At 43.3% G+C, this 23,222-nt stretch overlaps 1 protein-coding gene across 1 annotated transcript in view; it reads left to right on the top strand.

The window, feature by feature from the left end:
• The first annotated feature begins 369 nt into the window (after positions 1-369).
• LOC121544380 (protein phosphatase 1 regulatory subunit 14B) overlaps positions 370-23,222 on the top strand; it is a 31,026-nt gene continuing 8,173 nt past the window's right edge. The window contains exons 1-2 of the mRNA XM_041854316.2: positions 370-780; positions 22,424-22,504. Of these exons, the coding sequence (XP_041710250.1) occupies positions 592-780; positions 22,424-22,504 (270 nt within the window). The 5' untranslated portion in view covers positions 370-591. The remainder of the gene's footprint in view (positions 781-22,423; positions 22,505-23,222) is intronic.

Consider the following 23,222-nt stretch of genomic DNA (forward strand, 5'->3'; position numbering starts at 1 on the left):
GTCTATTCAAAACACCCATCTTATGTTACATAGGATATATACCAGGTTTTGAACAAAGGACGGGGAGAGCTATCATATTTGAGATTGGGTTTCGTGGCTCTCCAGACTCTGCAGAAGTCTGTAAATTGAAGCTGTAATCTATGATATAATAAACCTTTATAATCAAGTACAGTGTCAGCGGATTTCTTATCAACACAGCATATCAGCATCGTTGTTCGGCCACCACACACACCAAGACACACATGCACTAAGACACACACACACAGAGGCGTATTTCATTGCCATCCTCCACAGGCAGTGAGTGTGCGAGGGAGGGAGAGAGAGAGAGAGAGAGAGAGAGAGAGAGAGAGAGAGAGAGAGAGAGAGAGAGAGAGAGAGAGAGAGAGAGAGAGTGAAAGAGAGACGAGTACACAGACAGACGGAGCAAGCAAGACAGATAGGTAGGAGAGCTAGAGCAAGAGAAGAAGAAAAAGAGTGAGCACACAAGAAAGACAGCAAGAGAGAGGGTGGGAGTGAGAGCACCAGAGACAGAGGGACAGCTAGAAAGAGAGAGAGACGGCTGTGTGTTTCCTCAGCTGTTTTCCCGAGGACATGGCAGGCATGGCGTCGGAGTCAGGCACCCAGTCCAGGGTGATGTTCCAATCCGCAGATAAAAAAGAGGAGCCTACGCATCGCAAACTGGGCAAGCTGACCGTCAAATACAACCGCAAGGACCTGCAGAGGAGGCTGGATATTGAGGAGTGGATCGACAATCAGCTGCACCTTCTTTTCGACTGTGAGGTAGGTCGTGCGCGGCTGCTGCTGGCACAGCTAGGTCCCAGGGGCTGTGTGGGAGATTTATTACTGTATTATCAGCCTTGTAGTGATAAGGTACGCATTATCTGACCATCATATAAGGATGACTATACATCATATTACATGACTGTATATCCTTCCTGAACATCTGTATCACTGAATTGACATACAAACAGCATTCCAGAGTAAACACAACATTATCTATCTACAAGAAAAATTGTAATTGGCTAATACAATCACCCCTTTCCTTATTATAAACACTTCTACACAGACAGTACTATAGTGGCACGCAGCCTCTGTCCTCCGAAAATGAGAATCGACCCCCCTCTGTGACATGGGTTCAGACAGGGCAGCAAATCCCTGTTGTCTCTGGCCAGTTTGCAGTCTGAGCAGTTCTAAGAACTTGAGAGGTTTACTGCCTAGATCTCGGCAGGGAGGCTGTCTGCAGAACTGCTTACGGCCAGGATTGCACATCACAAACGGAGGGACTGGGCGTTTGCATAATAGATTCCATAGATTAGGGAGTGGGACCCCTGTGTGGAGACCGTAGGACCCCTCCGTGTCATTACTGCACTGCTATTTGGTGGGGGGAAATCCAATTATATCGGAGGCTGCATCGATTTGCTGGGAAGTCTCTGGGGATGCCATGGCAACAGAAGACTGGCTCCCACGTGAATAAGAAGGTCTCAGTGGAGTCAGAGGGACGTCTTCAGGAGCATGGGCATCCGCATGATGATGGAGATCATATGACAACACAGCCTCTGTTTGAAGCTGGATTGGGGAAGGTGGGGGTGGAGGAGGGTGATGTTTCTCATTTACTTTCCTGACTGAGGAGGGACTTGGGTTGGGGCAGTGAGTGGCCTGAATGCCTCCAACCAAAACATTATTCTCCACTGCCAAGAAACACTGCATATGGCATACTGATGCTGCAGGGCATGAGAGAGCATTACGTGTGAGGGGTGTCCTCATTAAAGTTTGAGTTCCTGAAAATTGCTACAGATGTAGGATCTTAATTTGATCACTCTTTTGTTGCTGAGAATGTTCCTGCACAGCAGGAAATGCAAAGCTTCTAAAGTTAGTAATTTTCACTTTAAAATGTCAGACTTGATTTATCCTAACAAAAAATGTATCAACCCCTAGTACATTAATTATAATCCACATAATAATTCACAATTCCTGTTGCTGCAGAATTACTTTCCTGCTGTAGCAAACTGGCTCAAATTAAGATCCTACATCTGTATATGTATGGTTAGGAGTTTTTCCTGACCATGTGAATTGACCTGGAAAAACCTATAGTCTAGCTAGGGCCCAGGGGTTTTCCCAGTCAGGTTATGTGGTCTGGAAAAACTCAGGGTCCTAGCTATAACGTTGAGGTAAGAAGACGGGAGTCAGGTTAATGCAGTGACCTGTTGAGTTTATGATCAGGTCTAAATGAACACAGACAGCAGAATATCCTCAGTAGCGACACCTGTCCAGATACATGCATCCAAAGTACATAGTCAGAGAGGGCAGTGACGGGTCGGTCGGCCAGGGCATCAGGTTCAACCAGATCCCATTCCACACAATGAGATGGGAGGGAGAGACAGTCATTACAGCCAGTCTGGTGGCAGACAGACAGACACCCAACGACTCCACATTTCCCTCAGAACAGGCCAGTGGACATCCCGTTTGAGCTAAGCCTGGGTGATTTTAATAAAACCACTCTACTGTCAGATTGGACCCACAACAATGGTTGGCGTTTTGTAAGGATTGCATTACACCTGTCTCCTAAATAATTTATATTCCACTCAGCAGTGCAAATTTGTATGGATCTCATCCCATTAACTGCTTATTTCTCTGTTAATATATGCAAAGATCCTCGAAAGGCAGTGGGTTGAAATGACGCCTGAATCTCAGAAATAAGGATAGAGGATTATGGTTAAAGAAAAATCTCTATGCTGCTTTACAAATTATGCTAAATCAGTCTTGCCTGCTGCTTCAAAATCAAATGAAATATATATTTTTAAATCAAATCATATTTTATTTGTCACATGCTTCGTAAACAACAGGTAGGATTTGATCTTAGTCCTGTATTTATGCTTTGCCTGTTTGATGGTTCGTCAGAGGTCATTGCGGGATTTCTTATAAGCACAGTGGCGACCCGTCATTCAGGGCAGGTGGGGCAGAGCCTGTTGCCTGTTTTGCATGTTATTTTAGCATTAATACGTGTCATATATCAGTTTGTAAACAATGTAAAAAAAAACATATTTGAGTTAATAAAACCGCTCCAAAATGCAGGTGTTTCAGCCTAGCTCAGTGCTTTCTGTGGTTGTGGGGCAGCCAGCGGATAATAGAGAGCTTAGGAATTGGTAATGTTCTCTAGTTGCGCCATGATTGGCTCAGTGTTCTGTCACTCATGGGGACATTACGTCACTGCAAAATCTACAGGGAGAGCAAAAAAATTCAAGCCCCTTTGGTGCTGCCATAGATTTACATTACAAGTGCCCATCCAAGAAGGCTCAAGGTCCTTGGCCACAGATAAAATGACGTAAAATCACGTTATATCTACTGTAGCTTTGATTGAACTGATTATGCCAACATCATACTTTCAAAATCTTAGCTAGCAAGCTAGACAAGCAGTCATCATCATGAATCAAGTTGACAATCTACTGGCAAATAATTTTCAAACCTTGTCATAAAGAGGAATTATAGATAAAATGTATAGGTGCTCATCGGCCATTGGACAAAAACATTAGACAACAAGTTGGAAATTGCAATTTCAACAATGAGTGGTTTGGAAGAAATCAGTGGCTAACTGCAAGCAATCACTAGCCTGCTATTCAGTGCAGAGGGTGTGTGGTTCAAGTCTGGGTTTAAGGGTCTCTTTTCCAAGCTTAAGAGGATAAACATTCACATGCAACACAATGGGCCAGAAAAGGTTGAATACAGTGCCTTGCAAAAGTATTCATCCCCCTTGGCGTTTCTCATATTTTGTTGCATTACAACCTGTAATTTAAATTGATTTTTATTTGTATTTCATGTAATGGACATACACAAAATAGTCCAAATTGGTGAAGTGAAATGAAAAAAATAACTTGTTTCAAAAAATTGTAAAAAATAAATAACGGAAAAGTGGTGCGTGCATATCTATTCACCCCCTTTGCTATGAAGCCCCTAAATAAGATCTGGTGCAACCAATTACCTTCAGAAGTCACATAATGAGTTAAATAAAGTCCACCTGTGTGCAATCTAAGTGTCACATGAACTGTCACATGATCTCAGTATATACAGTGAGGGAAAAAAGTATTTGATCCCCTGCTGATTTTGTATGTTTGCCCACTGACAAAGAAATTATCAGTCTATAATTTTAATGGTAGGTTTATTTGAACAGTGAGAGACAGAATAACAACAAAGAAATCCAGAAAAACGCATGACACTGAGCCCCGCCGATCCAACACGACTGGTTTGCCGACTAAATCGTCTGATGTGGTTTCAACAGGCTTCCCGTTGCGACGACCACGAAGATCCATCTGCTAGCCCCGGCCCGCTAGCACACGCAAACTACAACTGTGCTCCCTGCTAGCTGTGCTGAAGCACCAATTTGAACTGCTCTCGGACTCACATATTGCTGTTCACTGGACCTTATGATCACTCAGCTGCACAGCTGATGCCTGCTGGACTGTTCCTTTACATGGTACCCTGTCCTGTTTATTCTGTTTAGCCTCAGCCCAAACTTTATCGCTATTACCAGTTGTTGTCTTAGCTCTCTCTAATAACACCTGTGATTGCTTTATGCCTCTCTCCCTTGTCAATATGCCTTGCCTATTGCTGTTCGGGTTAGTTCTTATTATACAATTTCACTGTAGAACCCCTAGTCCCTCTCAAACTGCCTCAAATAGTTCCTTTGTTCCACCCCCCATACACGCCGAGACCGGCTCAATCGGTGCCTCCAGTGATGCTATCTCTTTCATTGTTACCCAACGCTTAGGTTTACCTCAACTGTACTCATATCCTTCCATATCCTTTTCTGTACATAATGCCCTGAATCTTTTCTACAACGCCCGGAGAACTGCCCCCTTTATTCTATGTACCCAACGCACTAGAAGACCAGTTCTTAAAGCCTTTAGTCGTATCCTTATTCTAGTTCTCCTCTGTTCCTCTGGTGATGTAGAGGCTAACCCAGGCCCTGCAGCCCCCAGTATCACTCCTACTCCCCAGGAGCTATCATTTGTTGACTTCTGTAACCGTAAAAGCCTTGGTTTTCTGCACATAAATATCAGAAGCCTCCTTCCTAAGTTTGAGTTATTCACTGCGTTAGCACACTCCGCCAACCCTGATGTTCTAGCAGTGTCTGAATCCTGGCTTAGGAAGGCCACCAAAAATTCTGAAATTTCCATCCCCAACTATAACATTTTCCATCTAGATAGAACTGCCAAAAGGGGTGGAGTTGCAATCTACTGTAGAGATAGCCTGCAGAGCTCTATCATACTATCCAGGTCTGTGCCCAAACAGTTTGAGCTTCTACTTCTAAAAATCCACCTTTCCAGAAATAAATCTCTCACTGTTGCCGCTTGCTACAGACCCCCCTCAGCCCCCAGCTGTGCCCTGGACACCATATGTGAATTGATTGCCCCCCATCTATCCTCAGAATTCGTACTGCTTGGTGACCTAAATTGGGATATGCTTAACACCCCGGCCATCCTACAATCTAAACTAGATGCCCTCAATCTCACAAAAATTATCAACGAACCTACCAGGTACAACCCTAAATCCGTAAACATGGGTACCCTCATAGATATCATCCTGACTAACTCACCCTCTAAATACACCTCCGCTGTCTTCAACCAGGATCTCAGCGATCACTGCCTTATTGCCTGCGTCCGTAACGGGTCCGTGGTCAAACGACCACCCCTCATCACTGTCAAACGCTCCCAAAAACACTTCAGCGAGCAGGCCTTCCTATTTGACCTGGCCCAGGTATCCTGGATGGATATAGATCTCATTCCGTCAGTAGAGGATGCCTGGTTGTTCTTTAAAAGTAATTTCCTCTCAATCTTAAATAAACATGCCCCATACAAAAAATACAGAACTAAGAACAGATATAGCCCCTGGTTCTCCTCAGACTTGACTGCCCTTGACCAGCACAAAAACATCCTGTGGCTTACTGCATTAGCATCAAATAGCCCCCGCGATATGCAACTTTTCAGGGAAGTTACGAACCAATATACACAAGCAGTTAGGAAAGCAAAGGCTAACTTTTTCAAACAGAAATGTGCATCCTGTAGCACTAACTCCAAAAAGTTTTGGGACACTGTAAAGTCCATGGAGAATAAGAGCACTTCCTCCCAGCTGCCCACTGCACTGAGGCTAGGAAACACTATCACCACCGATAAATCTACAATGATCGAGAATTTAAACAAGCATTTTGCTACGGCTGGCCATGCTTTCCACCTGGCTACCACTACCCCGGCCACCAGCTCTGCACCCTCCGCTGCAACTTGCCCATGCCCCCCCCCCGCTTCTCCTTCACACAAATCCAGACAGCTGATGTTCTGAAAGAGCTGCAAAATCTGGACCCCTACAAATCATCTGGGCTAGACAATCTGGACCCTTTCTTTCTAAAACTAGCCGCCAAAATTGTCGCAACCCCTATTACTAGCCTGTTCAACCTCTCTTTCGTAACGTCTGAGATCCCCAGAGATTGGAAAGCTGCCGCGGTCATCCCCCTCTTCAAAGGGGGTGACACTCTAGATCCAAACTGTTACAGACCCATATGCATCCTGCCCTGCCTTTCAAAAGTTTTTGAAAGCCAAGTTAACAAACAGATCACCGACCATTTCGAATCCCACCGTACCTTCTCCGCTATGCAATCCGGTTTCCGAGCTGGTCATGGGTGCACTTCAGCCACGCTCAAGGTCCTAAACGATATTATAACCGCAATCGATAATAGACAGTACTGTGCAGCCGTTTTCATTGACCTGGCCATGGCTTTCGACTCTGTCAACCACCGCATTCTTATTGGCAGACTAAATAGCCTTGGTTTCTCAAATGACTGCCTCGCCTGGTTCACCAAATACTTCTCAGATAGAGTTCAATGTGTCAAATCGGAGGGCCTGTTGTCTGGACCTATAGCAGTCTCTATGGGGGTGCCACAGGGTTCAATTCTTGGGCCGACTCTTTTCTCTGTGTATATCAATGATGTCGCTCTTGCTGCTGGTGACTCTCAGATCCACCTCTACGCAGACGACACCATTTTGTATACATCTGGCCCTTCATTGGACACTGTGTTAACAAACCTCCAAACGAGCTTCAATGCCATACAACACTCCTTCAGTAGCCTCCAGCTGCTCTTAAACACTAGTAAAATTAAATGCATGCTCTTCAACCGAACGCTGCTTGCACCCGCCCACCCGACTAGAATCACTACTCTCGACGGGTCTGACCTAGAGTATGTGGACAACTACAAATACCTAGGTGTCTGGTTAGACTGTAAACTCTCCTTCCAGACTCACATTAAGAATCTCCAATCCAAAGTTAAATCTAGAATCGGTTTCCTATTTCGCAACAAAGCCTCCTTCACTCATGCTGCCAAACATGCCCTCGTAAAACTGACTATCCTACCGATCCTTGACTTCGGCGATGTCATTTACAAAATAGCCTCCAACACTCTACTCAGCAAATTGGATGTAGTCTATCACAGTGCCATCCGTTTTGTCTCCAAAGCCCCATATACTACCCACCACTGTGACCTGTACGCTCTTGTTGGCTGGCCCTCACTACATATTCGTCGCCAAACCCACTGGCTCCAGGCCATCTATAAATCACTGCTAGGCAAATCCCCGCCTTATCTTAGCTCATTGGTCACCATAGCAACACCCACCTGTAGTATGCGCTCCAGCAGGTATATCTCACTGGTCATCCCCAAAGCCAACACCTCCTTTGGCCGCCATTCCTTCCAGTTCTCTGCTGCCAATGACTGGAACAAATTGCAAAAATCTCTGAAGCTGGAGACACTTATCTCCCTCACTAACTTTAAGCATCAGTTGTCAAAGCACCTTACCGATCACTGCACCTGTACACAGCCCATCTGAAATTAGCCCGCCCAACTACCTCATCCCTATATTGTTATTTATTTTGCTCATTTGTACCCCAGTATCTCTATTTGCACATCATCTCTTGCACATCTATCATTCCAGTGTTAATACTAATTGTAATTATTTTGCACTATAGCCTATTTATTGCCTTACCTCCATAACTTGCTACATTTGCACACACTGTATATATATTTTTTCTGTTGTATTTTTGACTTTGTTTTGTTTTACCCCATATGTAACTCTGTGTTGTTGTTTTTATCGCACTGCTTTGCTTTATCTTGGCCAGGTCGCAGTTGTAAATGAGAACTTGTTCTCAACTGGCTTACCTGGTTAAAAATGTCAAAAATGTTATAAATGTATTTCCATTTTAATGAGGGAAATAAGTATTTGACCCCCTCTCAATCAAAAAGATTTCTGGCTCCCAGGTGTCTTTTATACAGGTAACGAGCTGAGATTAGGTGCACACTCTTAAAGGGAGTGCTCCTAATCTCAGCTTGTTACCTGTATAAAAGACACCTGTCCACAGAAGCAATCAATCAATCAGATTCCAAACTCTCCACCATGGCCAAGACCAAAGAGCTCTCCAAGGATGTCAGGGACAAGATTGTAGACCGACACAAGGCTGGAATGGGCTACAAGACCATCACCAAGCAGCTTGGTGAGAAGGTGACAACAGTTGGTGCGATTATTCGCAAATGGAAGAAACACAAAAGACTGTCAATCTCCCTCGGCCTGGGGCTCCATGCAAGGTCTCACCTTGTGGAGTTGCAATGATCATGAGAACTGTGAGGAATCAGCCCAGAACTACACGGGAGGATCTTGTCAATGATCTCAAGGCAGCTGGGACCATAGTCACCAAGAAAACAATTGGTAACACACTACGCCGTGAAGGACTGAAATCCTGCAGCGCCCGCAAGGTTCCCCTGCTCAAGAAAGCACATATACAGGGCTGTCTGAAGTTTGCCAATGAACATCTGAATGATTCAGAGGAGAACTGGGTGAAAGTGTTGTGGTCAGATGAGACCAAAATCGAGCTCTTTGGCATCAACTCAACTCACCGTGTTTGGATGAGGAGGAATGCTGCCTATGACCCCAAGAACACCATCCCCACCGTCAAACATGGAGGTGGAAACATTATGCTTTGGGTGTTTTTCTGTTAAGGGGACAGGACAACTTCACCGCATCAAAGGGACGATGGACGGGGCCATGTACCGTCAAATCTTGGGTGAGAACCTCCTTCCCTCAGCCAGGGCATTGAAAATGGGTCGTGGATGGGTATTCCAGCATGACAATGACCCAAAACACACAGCCAAGGCAACAAAGGAGTGGCTCAAGAAGAAGCATATTAAGGTCCTGGAGTGGCCTAGCCAGTCTCCAGACCTTAATCCCATAGAAAATCTGTGGAGGGAGCTGAAGGTTCGAGTTGCCAGACGTCAGCCTCGAAACCTTAATGACTTGGAGAAGATCTGCAAAGAGGAGTGGGACAAAATCCCTCCTGCGATGTGTGCAAACCTGGTGGCCAACTACAAGAAACATCTGACCCATGTGATTGCCAACAAGGGTTTTGCCACCAAGTACTAAGTCATGTTTTGCAGTGGGGTCAAATACTTATTTCCCTCATTAAAATGCAAATACATTTATAACATTTTTGACATGTGTTTTTCTGGATTGTTGTTGTTGTTATTCTGTCTCTCACTGTTCAAATAAACCTACCATTAAAATTATAGACTGATCATGTCTTTGTCAGTGGGCAAACGTACAAAATCAGCAGGGGATCAAATACTTTTTTCCTCACTGTATACACCTGTTCTGAAAGGCCCCAGAGTCTGCAACACCACAAAGCAAGGGGCACCACCAAGCAAGCGGCACCATGAAGACCAAGGAGCTCTCCAAACAGGTCAGGGACAAAGTTGTGGAGAAGTACAGATCAGGGTTGGGTTATAAAAAAATATCAGAAACTTTGAACATCCCACCATTAAATCTATTATTAAAAAATGGAAAGAATATGGCACCACAACAAACCTGCCAAGAGAGGGCCGCCCACCAAAACCCATGGACCAGGCAAGGAGGGCATTCATCAGAGAGGCAACAAAGAGACCAAAGATAACCCTGAAGAAGCTGCAAAGCTCCACAGCGGAGATTGGAGTATCTGTCCATAGGACCACTTTAAGCCGTACACTCCACAGAGCTGGGCTTTACGGAAGAGTGGCCAGAAAAAAGCCATTGCTTAAAGAAAAAAAAAGCAAACACGTTTGGTGTTCGCCAAAAGGCATGTGGGAGACTCCCCAAACATATGGAAGAAGGTACTCTGGTCAGATGAGACTAAAACTGAGCTTTTTGGCCATCAAGGAAAACGCTATGTCTGGCGCAAACCCAACACCTCTCATCACCCCGAGAACACCATCCCCACAGTGAAGCATGGTGGTGGCAGCATCATGTTGTGGGGATGTTTTTCATCGGCAGGGACTGGGAAACTGGTCAGAATTGAAGGAATGATGGATGGTGCTAAATACAGGGAAATTCTTGAGGGAAACCTGTTTCAGTCTTCCAGAGATTTGAGACTGGGACAGAGGTTCACCTTCCAGCAGGACAATGACCCTAAGCATACTGCTAAAGCAACACTTGGGTGGTTTAAGGGGAAACATTTAAATGTCTTGGAATGGCCTTGTCAAAGCCCAGACCTCAATCCAATTGAGAATCTGTGGTATGACTTAAAGATTGCTGTACACCAGTGGAACCCATCCAACTTGATGGAGCTGGAGCAGTTTTGCCTTGAAGAATGGGCAAAGATCCCAGTGGCTAGATGTGCCAAGCTTATAGAGACATACCCCAAGAGACTAGCAGCTGTAATTGCTGCAAAAGGTGGCTCTACAAAGTATTGACTTTGGGGGAGTGAATAGTTATGCACGCTCAAGTTTTCTGTTTTTTGTGTTATTTCTTGTTTGTTTCACAAAGATAAAATATTTTGCATCTTCAAAGTGGTAGGCATGTTATGTAAATATAATGATACAAACCCCCCCAAAATCAATTTTAATTCCAGGTTGTAAGGCAAAAAAATAGGAAAAATTGTAAATATTGGTAAATATTTTCGCAAGCCACTGTATGTTGCATTGATCCAATCTGTAATAGACTATGGCAGTATAGCATATGGTTCGGCAGCCTGGACCTCATTGGAAAGACTAGATGTCATACAGGGGCAAGGACTCAGAATATGTAGTGGGGCGTTTCAGATGTCCCCAGTAGCTGCATTACAGGTGGAGATGGGGGATATTCCATTGCAGATTAGGAGACAGCAGCTGGCAATGGGGTGTCTTATCCTGCGAAAGGGATTATACAGGCATGCTGGGAACATGAGCAAAGACAGAACATACGCTTTGGGTGGGTGGGTAATACCCAGGCGAAGGAAATGGGACTGTATGGAAGGGAGTTTAGTCCAAAGGTAGCTATTCCTGTAAATCCACCATGGCTACTCCCGCCTCCAGTAGTTGATCTAGAAGTGTTGGAGAGAATACAGAAAGACAGGGAGAGTGTTGATCCATCTGATTTGTTTAAGATCATCTGGATACTGTGTATCAGGATTTTGTGGCCTTTACACAGATCCAAGGACAGGATGTACTGGGTAAGCATTTGTAGTGCAGGAATGTGGGGTGGAGGTCAGGAAACGTATTACAGATCATCTGGCTGTATATACGGTGGAGATGATGGCCATACTGTTGGCCTTGCAGTGGGTGGAGGAAGTCAAACAAGACAGAGTAGTTATTTGCTCTGATTCATGTGCAGTGTTAATGAGTCTCCAGTCCTTTAGCTCACGTAGCAGACAAGACCTGCTTTATGAGGTGCTACAAACCCGAGGCAGTAGATGTACTGGCCCTTAAGTATGGCCTATCTCTTTATAGGATTTGAGGTGCTAATGTCTTCATATCAGATTTCAGTGGTGACTAGACAAACTCCAGTCTATCTGAGATGGATGAGTTGTTTGGTAGACACCACCCATTGGTGTGGCTGGAGGAGACATGGTTGGTCCATGTGCGTTGGCTAATGGGATGAATTTTGCATGAACTCAGGGGAAGGCAGGTTAGGCTGTGGTTGGGTACTCTGACTCTTCCGTGTGGAAGTATTTAGTAGTCAGCCCCCTGTGTCAAGAGCTGAATTATTTAGTGACATCTCTAATTTATACAAGTAGCCTATTGGTTGGGTATTGAGTGGCAGTGGCACTGGACCACATTGCTGACTTCACACCTTTTAGGAAAATAGTCTCAAATCATAGAGGTGTAAAAAAACACTAATGTAAGAGAAAATTAACAGAAAATATCCTTACTCAGTAGAAATATACTGTCTATGTGCCCTTGAGCAAGGCACTTAAGCCTAATTGCTCCTGTAAAGGTATAAGAGTGTCTGCTAAATGACTAAAATGTAAATGTAATTATTAATTTACAAATGTAAGGCAATATGGCTCTCGTTGCAATGGATACAGTACTAAATGCTTGATGCCTCTTTAACTTCTTACAGCCATTAGCCTCCTCACAATGCAGATGACCTCAGACAAATGTCAGGCGTATGACCTGTGACCCCTCTGTTATGGTGTGTTTTGATTGGTCGACAGCTCAAGCCTCTTACAGGAATTGTTTTTAATTAGTAATGAATTTAGACGACAATCAGTCTTGTCTGACTTTCACGTCAGCCTCTTTTCAAAACAACATGGTTTTCTGGGAAAGGTTTCCTTTACATCTCTGATTAGTATCAACTACACTGAACAAAAATATAAATGCCAACATGCAACAATTTCAAAGATTTTACTGAGTTACAGTTCATATAAGGAAATCAGTCAATTGAAATAAATTAATTAGGCCCTAATCTATGGATTTCGAAGACTGGGAATACAGATATGCATCTGTTGGTCACAGATACAGTGGGGGAAAAAAGTATTTAGTCAGCCACCAATTGTGCAAGTTCTCCCACTTAAAAATATGAGAGAGGACTGTAATTTTCATCATAGGTACACGTCAACTATGACAGACAAAATGAGAGAAAAAAAATCCAGAAAATCACATTGTAGGATTTTTAATGAATTTATTTGCAAATTATGGTGGAAAATAAGTATTTGGTCAATAACAAAAGTTTCTCAATACTTTGTTATATACCCTTTGTTGGCAATGACACAGGTCAAACATTTTCTGTAAGTCTTCACAAGGTTTTCACACTGTTGCTGGTATTTTGGCCCATTCCTCCATGCAGATCTCCTCTAGAGCAGTGATGTTTTGGGGGCTGTCGCTGGGCAACACGGACTTTCAACTCCCTCCAAAGATTTTCTATGGGGTTGAGATCTGGAGACTGGCTAGGCCACTACAGGACCTTGAAATGCTTCTTACGAAGCCACTCCTTCGTTGCCCGGGCGGTGTGTTTGGGATCATTGTCATGCTGAAAGACCCAGCCACATTTCATCTTCAATGCCCTTGCTGATGGAAGGAGGTCTTCACACAAAATCTCACGATACATGGCCCCATTCATTCTTTCCTTTACACGGATCAGTCGTCCTGGTCCCTTTGCAGAAAAACAGCCCCAAAGCATGATGTTTCCACCCCCATGCTTCACAGTAGGTATGGTGTTCTTTGGATGCAACTCAGCATTCTTTGTCCTCCAAACACGACGAGTTGAGTTTTTACCAAAAAAGTTCTATTTTCGTTTCATCTGACCATATGACATTCTCCCAATCCTCTTCTGGATCATCCAAATGCACTCTAGCAAACTTCAGACGGGCCTGGACATGTACTGGCTTAAGCAGGGGGACACGTCTGGCACTGCAGGATTTGAGTCCCTGGCGGCGTAGTGTGTTACTGATGGTAGGCTTTGTTACTTTGGTCCCAGCTCTCTGCAGGTCATTCACTAGGTCCCCCGTGTGGTTCTGGGATTTTTGCTCACCGTTCTTATGATAATTTTGACCCCACGGGGTGAGATCTTGCGTGGAGCCCCAGATCGAGGGAGATTATCAGTGGTCTTGTATGTCTTCCATTTCCTAATAATTGCTCCCACAGTTGATTTCTTCAAACCAAGCTGCTTACCTATTGCAGCTTCAGTCTTCCCAGCCTGGTGCAGGTCTACAATTTTGTTTCTGGTGTCCTTTGACAGCTCTTTGGTCTTGGCCATAGTGGAGTTTGGAGTGTGACTGTTTGAGGTTGTGGACAGGTGTCTTTTATACTGATAACAAGTTCAAACAGGTGCCATTAATACAGGTAACGAGTGGAGGACAGAGGAGCCTCTTAAAGAAGAAGTTGCAGGTCTGTGAGAGCCAGAAATCTTGCTTGTTTGTAGGTGACCAAATACTTATTTTCCACCATCATTTGCAAATAAATTCATTAAAAATCCTACAATGTGATTTTCTGGATTTTTTTTCTCAATTTGTCTGTCATAGTTGACGTGTACCTATGATGAAAATTACAGGCCTCTCTCATCTTTTTAAGTGGGAGAACTTGCACAATTGGTGGCTGACTAAATACTTTTTTTCCCCACTGTACAGTTGAAGTCGGAAGTTTACATACACCTTAGCCAAATACATTTAAACTCAGTTTTTCACAATTCCTGACATTTAATCGTAGTAAAAATTCCCTGTCTTAGGTCAGTTAAGATCACCACTTTATTTTAAGAATGTGAAATGTCAGAATAATAGTAGAGAGAATGATTTATTTCAGCTTTTATTTATTTCATCTCATTCCCAGTGGGTCAGAAGTTTACATACACTCAATTAGTATTTGGTAGCATTGGCTTTAAATTGTTTAACTTGGGTCAAACGTTTCGGGTAGCCTTCCACAAGCTTCCCACAATAAGTTGGGTGAATTTTGGCCCATTCCTCCTGACAGAGCTGGTGTAACTGAGTCAGGTTTGTAGGCCTCCTTGCTTGCACACACTTTTTCAGTTCTGCCCACAAATGTTATATAGGATTGAGGTCAGGGCTTTGTGATGGCCACTCCAATACCTTGACTTTGTTGTCCTTAAGCCATTTTGCAACAACTTGGGGTCATTGTCCATTTGGAAGACCCATTTGCGACCAAGCTTTAACTTCCTTACTGATGTCTTGAGATGTTGCTTCAATATATCCACATAATTTTCCTTCCTCATGATGCCATCTATTTTGTGAAGGGCACCAGTCCATCCTGCAGCAAAGCACCCCTACAGCATGATGCTGCCACCCCCATGCTTCACAGTTGGGATGGTGTTCTTCAGCTTGCAAGCAACTCCTTTTTTCCTCCAAACATAACGATGGTCATTATGGCCAAACAGTTATATTTTTGTTTTATCAGACCAGAGGACATTTCTCTAAAAAGTACAATCTTTGTCCCCATATGCAGTTGCAAACCGTAGTCTGGCTTTTTTATGGCGGTTTTGGAGCAGTGGCTTCTTCCTTGCTGAGCGGCCTTTCAGGTTATGTTGATATAGGACTCGTTTTACTGTGGATATAGATACTTTTGTACCTGTTACCCCTTTGCTGTTGTTCTGGAATTGATTTGCACTTTTCGTACCAAAGTACTGAGAGACAGAACGCGTCTCGTTCCTGAGCGGTATGGCGGCTGCGTGGTCCCATGGTGTTTATACTTGCGTACTATTGTTTGTACAGATGAACGTGGTGCCTTCAGGTGTTTGGAAATTGCTCCCAAGGATGAACCAGACTTGTGGAGGTCTACAATGTTTTTTCTGAGGTCTTGGCTGATTTCTTTTGATTTTCCCATGATGTCAAGCAAAGAGGCACTGAGTTTGAAAGTAGGCCTTGAAATACATCCACAGGTACACCTCCAATTGACTCAAATGATGTCAATTAGCCTATCAGAAGCTTCTAAAGCCATGACATCATTTTCTGGATTTTTCCAAGCTGTTTAAAGGCACAGTCAACTTAGTGTATGTAAACTTCTGACCCACTGGAATTGTGATACAGTGAATTATAAGGGAAATAATCTGTCTGTAAACATTTGTTGGAAAAATTACTTGTGTCATGCACAAAGTAGATGTCCTAACTGACTTGCCAAAACTATAGTTTGTTAACAAGAAATTTGTGGAGTGGTTGAAAAACAAGTTTTATTGACTCCAACCTAAGTGTATGTAAACTTCCAACTTCAACTGAAAAAAAAAGGTAGGGGCATGGATCAGAAAACTAGTCAGTATCTGGTGTGACCATCATTTGCCTCATGCAACGTGACACATCTCCTTCGCATAGAGTTGAACAGGCTGTTGATTGTGGCCTGTGGAATGTTGTCCCACTCCTCTTCAATGGCTGTGCGAAGTTGCTGGATATTGGCGGGAACTGGAACACGCTGTCGTACACGTCGATCTAGAGCATCCCAAACATGCTCAATGGGTGACATGTCTGGTGAGTATGCAGGCCATGGAAGAACTGGGAAATTTTCAGCTTCCAGGAATTGTGTACAGATCCTTGTGACATGGGGCCATGCATTATCATGCTGAAACATGAGGTGATGGCGGCAGATGAATGGAACGATAATGGGCCTCAGGATCTCGTCACGGTATCTCTGTGTATTCAAATTGCCATCGATAAAATGCAATTGTGTTCATTGTCCGTAGCTTATGCCTGCCCATACCATAACCCCACCGCCACCATGGGGCACTCTGTTCACAACGTTGACATCAGCAAACCGCTCACCCACTCAACGCCATACTGCCATCTGCCCGGTACAGTTGAAACCAGGATTCATCTGTGAAAAGCACACTTCTCCAGCGTGCCAGTGGCCATCGAAGGTAATTATTTGCCCACTGAAGTCAGTTACGACGCCAAACTGCAGTCAGGTCAAGACCCTGGTGAGGACGATGAGCACGCAGATGAGCTTCCCTGAGACAGATTCTGACAGTTTGTGCAGAAACTTTTAGGTTGTGCAAACCCAGAGATTCATCAGCTGTCCGGGTGGCTGGTCTCAGACGATCCCGCAGGGTGAAGAAGCCGGCTGTGGAGGTCCTGGGCTGCCATTGTTACACGTGGTCTGTGGTTGTGGTTAAGGCCGGTTGGACGTACTGATAAATTCTCTAAAACGTCGCTGGAGGAGGCTTATGGTAGAGAGATGAACATTTAATTATCTGGCAAAAGCTCTGGTGGACATTTCTGCATTCACCATGCCAATTGCACGCTCCCTCAAAACTTGAGACATCTGTGGCATTGTGTTGTGTGACAAAACTGCACATTTTAGAGTGGCTTTTTATTGTCCCCAGAACAAGGTGCACCAGTGTAATGATAATGCTGTTTAGTGAGCTTCTTGATATGTCACACCTGTCAGGTGGGTGGATTGTTTTGGTAAAGGAGAAATGTTCACTAACAGGGATGTAAACAAATGTGTTCACAAAATTTGAGAGAAATAAGCTATTTGTGCGTATGGAAAGTTGCTGGAATTTTTTATTTCAGCTCATGAAACATGGGACCAAAACTTTACATGTTGCGTTTATATTTTTGTTCAGTATAATATCACTGATTGGTTTAGGAACATCGGTTTGTGATGTGGTCAGTGTTTTAGGTATCCAAGCAAAGTGGAGAATGTAGCTTCTCTATCATACTGCATGGTCACCATGTCCTTATTCTAAATGCATCTATCTACAATACCTCACCAGTTGGCTACTATGATATGATTTCTGTCTTGTCATGTCAATGTTGTATATACAGTGGGGGAAAAAGTATTTAGTCAGCCACCAATTGTGCAAGTTCTCCCACTTAAAAAGATGAGAGAGGCCTGTAATTTTCATCATAGGTACACGTCAACTATGACAGACACATTGAGAATTTTTTTTCCAGAAAATCACATTGTAGGATTTTTAATGAATTTATTTGCAAATGATGGTGGAAAATAAGTATTTGGTCACCTACAAACAAACAAGATTTCTGGCTCTCACAGACCTGTAACTTCTTCTTTAAGAGGCTCCTCTGTCCTCCACTCGTTACCTGTATTAATGGCACCTGTTTGAACTTGTTATCAGTATAAAAGACACCTGTCCACAACCTCAAACAGTCACACTCCAAACTCCACTATGGCCAAGACCAAAGAGCTGTCAAAGGACACCAGAAACAAAATTGTAGACCTGCACCAGGCTGGGAAGACTGAAGCTGCAATAGGTAAGCAGCTTGGTTTGAAGAAATCAACTGTGGGAGCAATTATTAGGAAATGGAAGACATACAAGACCACTGATAATCTCCCTCGATCTGGGGCTCCACGCAAGATCTCACCCCGTGGGGTCAAAATTATCACAAGAACGGTGAGCAAAAATCCCAGAACCACACGGGGGGACCTAGTGAATGACCTGCAGAGAGCTGGGACCAAAGTAACAAAGCCTACCATCAGTAACACACTACGCCGCCAGGGACTCAAATCCTGCAGTGCCAGACGTGTCCCCCTGCTTAAGCCAGTACATGTCCAGGCCCGTCTGAAGTTTGCTAGAGTGCATTTGGATGATCCAGAAGAGGATTGGGAGAATGTCATATGGTCAGATGAAACGAAAATAGAACTTTTTGGTAAAAACTCAACTCGTCGTGTTTGGAGGACAAAGAATGCTGAGTTGCATCCAAAGAACACCATACCTACTGTGAAGCATGGGGGTGGAAACATCATGCTTTGGGGCTGTTTTTCTGCAAAGGGACCAGGACGACTGATCCGTGTAAAGGAAAGAATGAATGGGGCCATGTATCGTGAGATTTTGAGTGAAAACCTCCTTCCATCAGCAAGGGCATTGAAGATGAAACGTGGCTGGGTCTTTCAGCATGACAATGATCCCAAACACAACGAAGGAGTGGCTTCGTAAGAAGCATTTCAAGGTCCTGGAGTGGCTTAGCCAGTCTCCAGATCTCAACCCCATAGAAAATCTTTGGAGGGGAGTTGAAAGTCCGTGTTGCCCAGCGACAGCCCCAAAACATCACTGCTCTAGAGGAGATCTGCATGGAGGAATGGGCCAAAATACCAGCAACAGTGTGTGAAAACCTTGTGAAGACTTACAGAAAACGTTTGACCTGTGTCATTGCCAACAAAGGGTATATAACAAAGTATTGAGAAACTTTTGTTATTGACCAAATACTTATTTTCCACCATAATTTGCAAATAAATTCATAAAAAATCCTACAATGTGATTTTCCGGATTTTTTTTCTTCTCATTTTGTCTGTCATAGTTGACGTGTACCTATGATAAAAATTACAGGCCTCTCTCATCTTTTTAAGTGGGAGAACTTGCACAATTGGTGGCTGACTAAATACTTTTTTCCCCCACTGTAAATGGTTATTAACCTCAATTTCCACTCAAATTGAAATTGAACTCTACCTAAAGGCAATGTAGCTTTAGGCTCTGCTGGCATGGATACAACTGGTCCCTTTGGATTTAGGAGATCATCTTATCCTGACAAAATCCCTCAGCATAAAATGGCTCATTAAAATTGCAGTTCTAATCCATATTGCAGTTCTAAAATTATGCTCCTCTAAAGAACCACTTTCATATTCATGTATTAAAAAATGACTTCCAACATTCATTTTAATGTCGGACTAGTTTTCCTAAGTTCAAAAGTGCTGTCGAGACATTTTCAGCCCCAGATAATAAAATATTGTACTATTTAAAAAATCACACAAACGAAAAGCAGTCAACCACACACAATATAAACATTGATGAGCTACTACAAAAAGTTACAAAGGCTTTCTCCTGACAATAACAAATTCATACACCTTTTCTCCCTCTGAAGTTTTTTTTGCTTTCATTGATATTCTGTGGTGCTGTGCATCACCCTGCAGTCTTAAGGCAGAGTCCGACAGAGGGAGGATCACTGCATCAGTGGTTTGGCCCAGCACAGCACAGCTCCCGTGGAATAATGCCAATATGCAGAATCCCAAACAGTCAGACCTGGCAGCATTTATCAATTAGAGGGACACACAGGGGACTCTGGACTAGGCTGTAGATCTCTTCCGTTCCGCCACTCAGCACTAGTCTCATTGATTAGCTCGCTCCTCATCCAGAAATCTGCCGTCTTCAACAGACCTGCCATTAAACCCCCAGACTGGAAAATTCTCTTTTTAAAGGGCCCCCACTTGTCAAATCTGAAACTACACCTGCTGACTCCAGATATTTCCCAGCTCAGCCTTCCATGGCCTGAAGTGAGCCATGATCGTTTCCTCTCAGTAAATGGTCTTCAAATGGCGATATCAGCCAGAATATAGATTGACTACTATTCCCTTCATATTTGTTTTAGATTAGCGAAGTCATTTTGGTGTGGGTGTGGTTTTGCAATGTTTCTCAAAGATGGCAGACACTCATTTATATCTTGGGGCTGTAACTGACATTGCTAGGCGTTAACTGGATTAATTTAAAATCTGTTAACACAGTCTACTAAGTTCATTAGATAATTAGATTTCCAGGTAAGCATCAGTTTACAACAAATTACCACAGATCACACAGTAAGGGGTTATTCTTAAACACACCCAGGCTATTTCCCACAGGTCTAGACTAATCTACCCAGGACATTTGCCATATGAAGAAATTAGCCCAGTATAAGGAAGCAGAAACACTGCTAATTTCATATCATAAACATTTAAACCAGAGGAATTCTTACTCTAACGGTTGAGCAAAATACCAGCTGGGTAAATCATCCATGAAATCAGATGGCGGTTGCCTATCCTTCTGCCCCTGGTCTCTCGTTCTTGCCTGAATGCTTCCATCAACAATCTCATCATTGTTAGTAATGTAATCAATATTTATCTTATACCACTATGTAATAACATCCACAACTGAGTTATAGTCTTGTTGACTATATTGTAGGTCTACTGTGAAATCACTTGTGCTTTTAGAATACATTAAGGACTTCCAGATGTGGGAAAATTACCATTTTAATTACACTGAACAAAAATATAAATGCAACATGCAACAATTTAAAAGATTGTACTGAGTTACAGTTCATATAAGGAATTCAGTCAATTGAAATAAATTAATTAGACCCTAATCTATAGATTTCACATGACTGGGAATACAGATATGCATCTGTTGGTCACAGATACCTTTAAAAAAAAGTAGGGGCATGGATCAGAAAACCAGTCAGTATCTGGTGTGGCCACCATTTGCCTCATGCAGCATGATCTCCTTCGCATAGAGTTGATCAGGCTGTTGATTGCGGCCTGTGGAATATTGTCCCACTCATCTTCAATGGCTGTGTGAAGTTGCTGGATATTGGCGGGAACTGGAACACGCTGTTGTACACGTCGATTCAGAGCATCCCAAACATGCTCAATGGGTGACATGTCTGGTGAGTATGCAGGCCATGGAAGAACTGGGACATTTTCAGCTTCCAGGAATTGTGCACAGATCCTTGCAACATGGGGCTGTGCATTATCATGCTGAAACATGAGGTGATGGCGGCGGATGAATGGCAAGACAATGGTACTCAGGATCTCATCACGGTACTCTGTTCAGAACGTTGACATCAGCAAACCCACTCGCCCACACGGCACCATACACGCTGTCTGCCATATATAGTTGAAACCGGGATTCATCCGTGAAGAGCACACTTCTCCAGCGTGCCAGTGGCCATCGAAGGTGAACATTTGCCCACTGAAGTCAGTTACGACGCTGAACTGCAGTCAGGTCAAGATCCTGGTGAGGACGACGAGCAGGCAGATGAGCTTCCCTGAGATAGTTTCTGACAGTTTGTGCAGAAATTCTTAAGGTTGTGCAAACCCACAGTTTCATTAGCTGTCCGGGTGGCTGGTCTCAGATGATCCAGCAGATGAACATGCCGGATGTGGAGGCCCTGGGCTGGCGTGGTTACACGTGGTCTGCGGTTGTGAGGCCGATTGGACGTACTGCCAAATTCTCTTAAACGACGTTCGAAGCAGCTTATGGTAGAGAAATGAACATTAAATTCTCTGGCAACAGCTCTGTTGGACATTCCTGCAGTCAGCATGCCAATTACATGCTCCTTCAACACTTCAAACATCTATGGCATTGTGTTGTGTGACAAAACATTTTAGAGTGGCCATTTATTGTTCCCAGTAGAAGGTGCACCTGTGCAATGATCATGGGGTTTAATCAGCTTCTTGATATGCCACACCTGTCAGGTGGATGGATTATCTTAGCCAAGGATAAATGCTCACTAACAGGGATGTAAACGAATTTGTGCACAAAATTTGAGAGAAATAAGCTTTTGGTGCGTATGGAACATTTCTGTGACCTTTTATTTCAGCTCATGAAACATGGGACCAGCACTTTACATGTTGCATTCATATTTTTGTTTAGTATAATTTGAGGTTACACATATATTATTGTTCTAGTGGTACATCATGCATGATGCATCAGCCATGCCTTTAGACTTGATCCTCGGAGACTCATTTTCTTTGATACGGTTAAGAGTGAAATGTGTTCAAACACTGAATGGTAAAGGCCTATTTTAGGTGGCAGGGAGCCCCAGTCACAGTTAATCTATGTGTGCATGGCGGGTAAAAGAACAACGTCCCAGTGTCTGTGGTATGGGTGTTTATATAAAGGTTCAAAGAGGACCATTGTCTCTGACCACTTCTTTCTTTCTCTCCTTCTCTCTCTCCGTCCAGGAGGAGGAGATCCCAGAGTTAGAGATTGACATAGATGAGCTGCTGGAGCTATCGGACGCGGAGCAGAGATCCAGACTGCAGGTGAGTACTGGCAGGATGTCCTGAGAGGAGCTCAGGGAAAAGCCGTAAAAAAGAAAGGTACAGTATGTTACCGTACCATATTTTACGGTATCCAATACTGTTACTGTAATATTTTTTACCTTTGTTTTTATGGTAACTTTCAGGCGACTGGCTGCCTGTAAGTTACCGCAAAAACAACAGTGCAGTGCATTACTGTAATATTATTATGGTAATTGTAACAAATTAATGAATAAATAATTTGATTAATTAATTAATTAAATTGAGGGTAGATGGGTTTTTATTTTACTGCATGGGATTGGTGCAAACAGGTTGGCTAGGTAATGTGTTTTCATATTACAGCATATCAATAAATGTCAGTGTAGAAGAAGCCTTTGTTAAAACCTCTAGAAGTGCAAGTGAAAAAATACAACATTTTGGTATTTTATATCACTTTCTTTGTTTTCTTTTTTTAATTCAGCGGAACCTTTTGAGACCAGGGTCTCATTTACAATGGTGCCCCGAGGACAACAATACAACAAATTCAAAATGACACATTAAAATAAACTAGAACTTACAGAATCAACACTATAGCTTCAAACACCACAAATGCAATTATTTACATTCAATCCAAACAGTTGCAATTCTCAATAAATATATTCAACATTAAAGTCCTAAACTACCCTAGAGGCACCAGAGAGTCAAGATATAGGGAGTTTTGTAGGCTATTCCAAAAATGGGG

This window comes from Coregonus clupeaformis, chromosome 29 (assembly GCF_020615455.1).
Source record: "Coregonus clupeaformis isolate EN_2021a chromosome 29, ASM2061545v1, whole genome shotgun sequence".
NCBI classification, from domain to species: domain Eukaryota; kingdom Metazoa; phylum Chordata; class Actinopteri; order Salmoniformes; family Salmonidae; genus Coregonus; species Coregonus clupeaformis.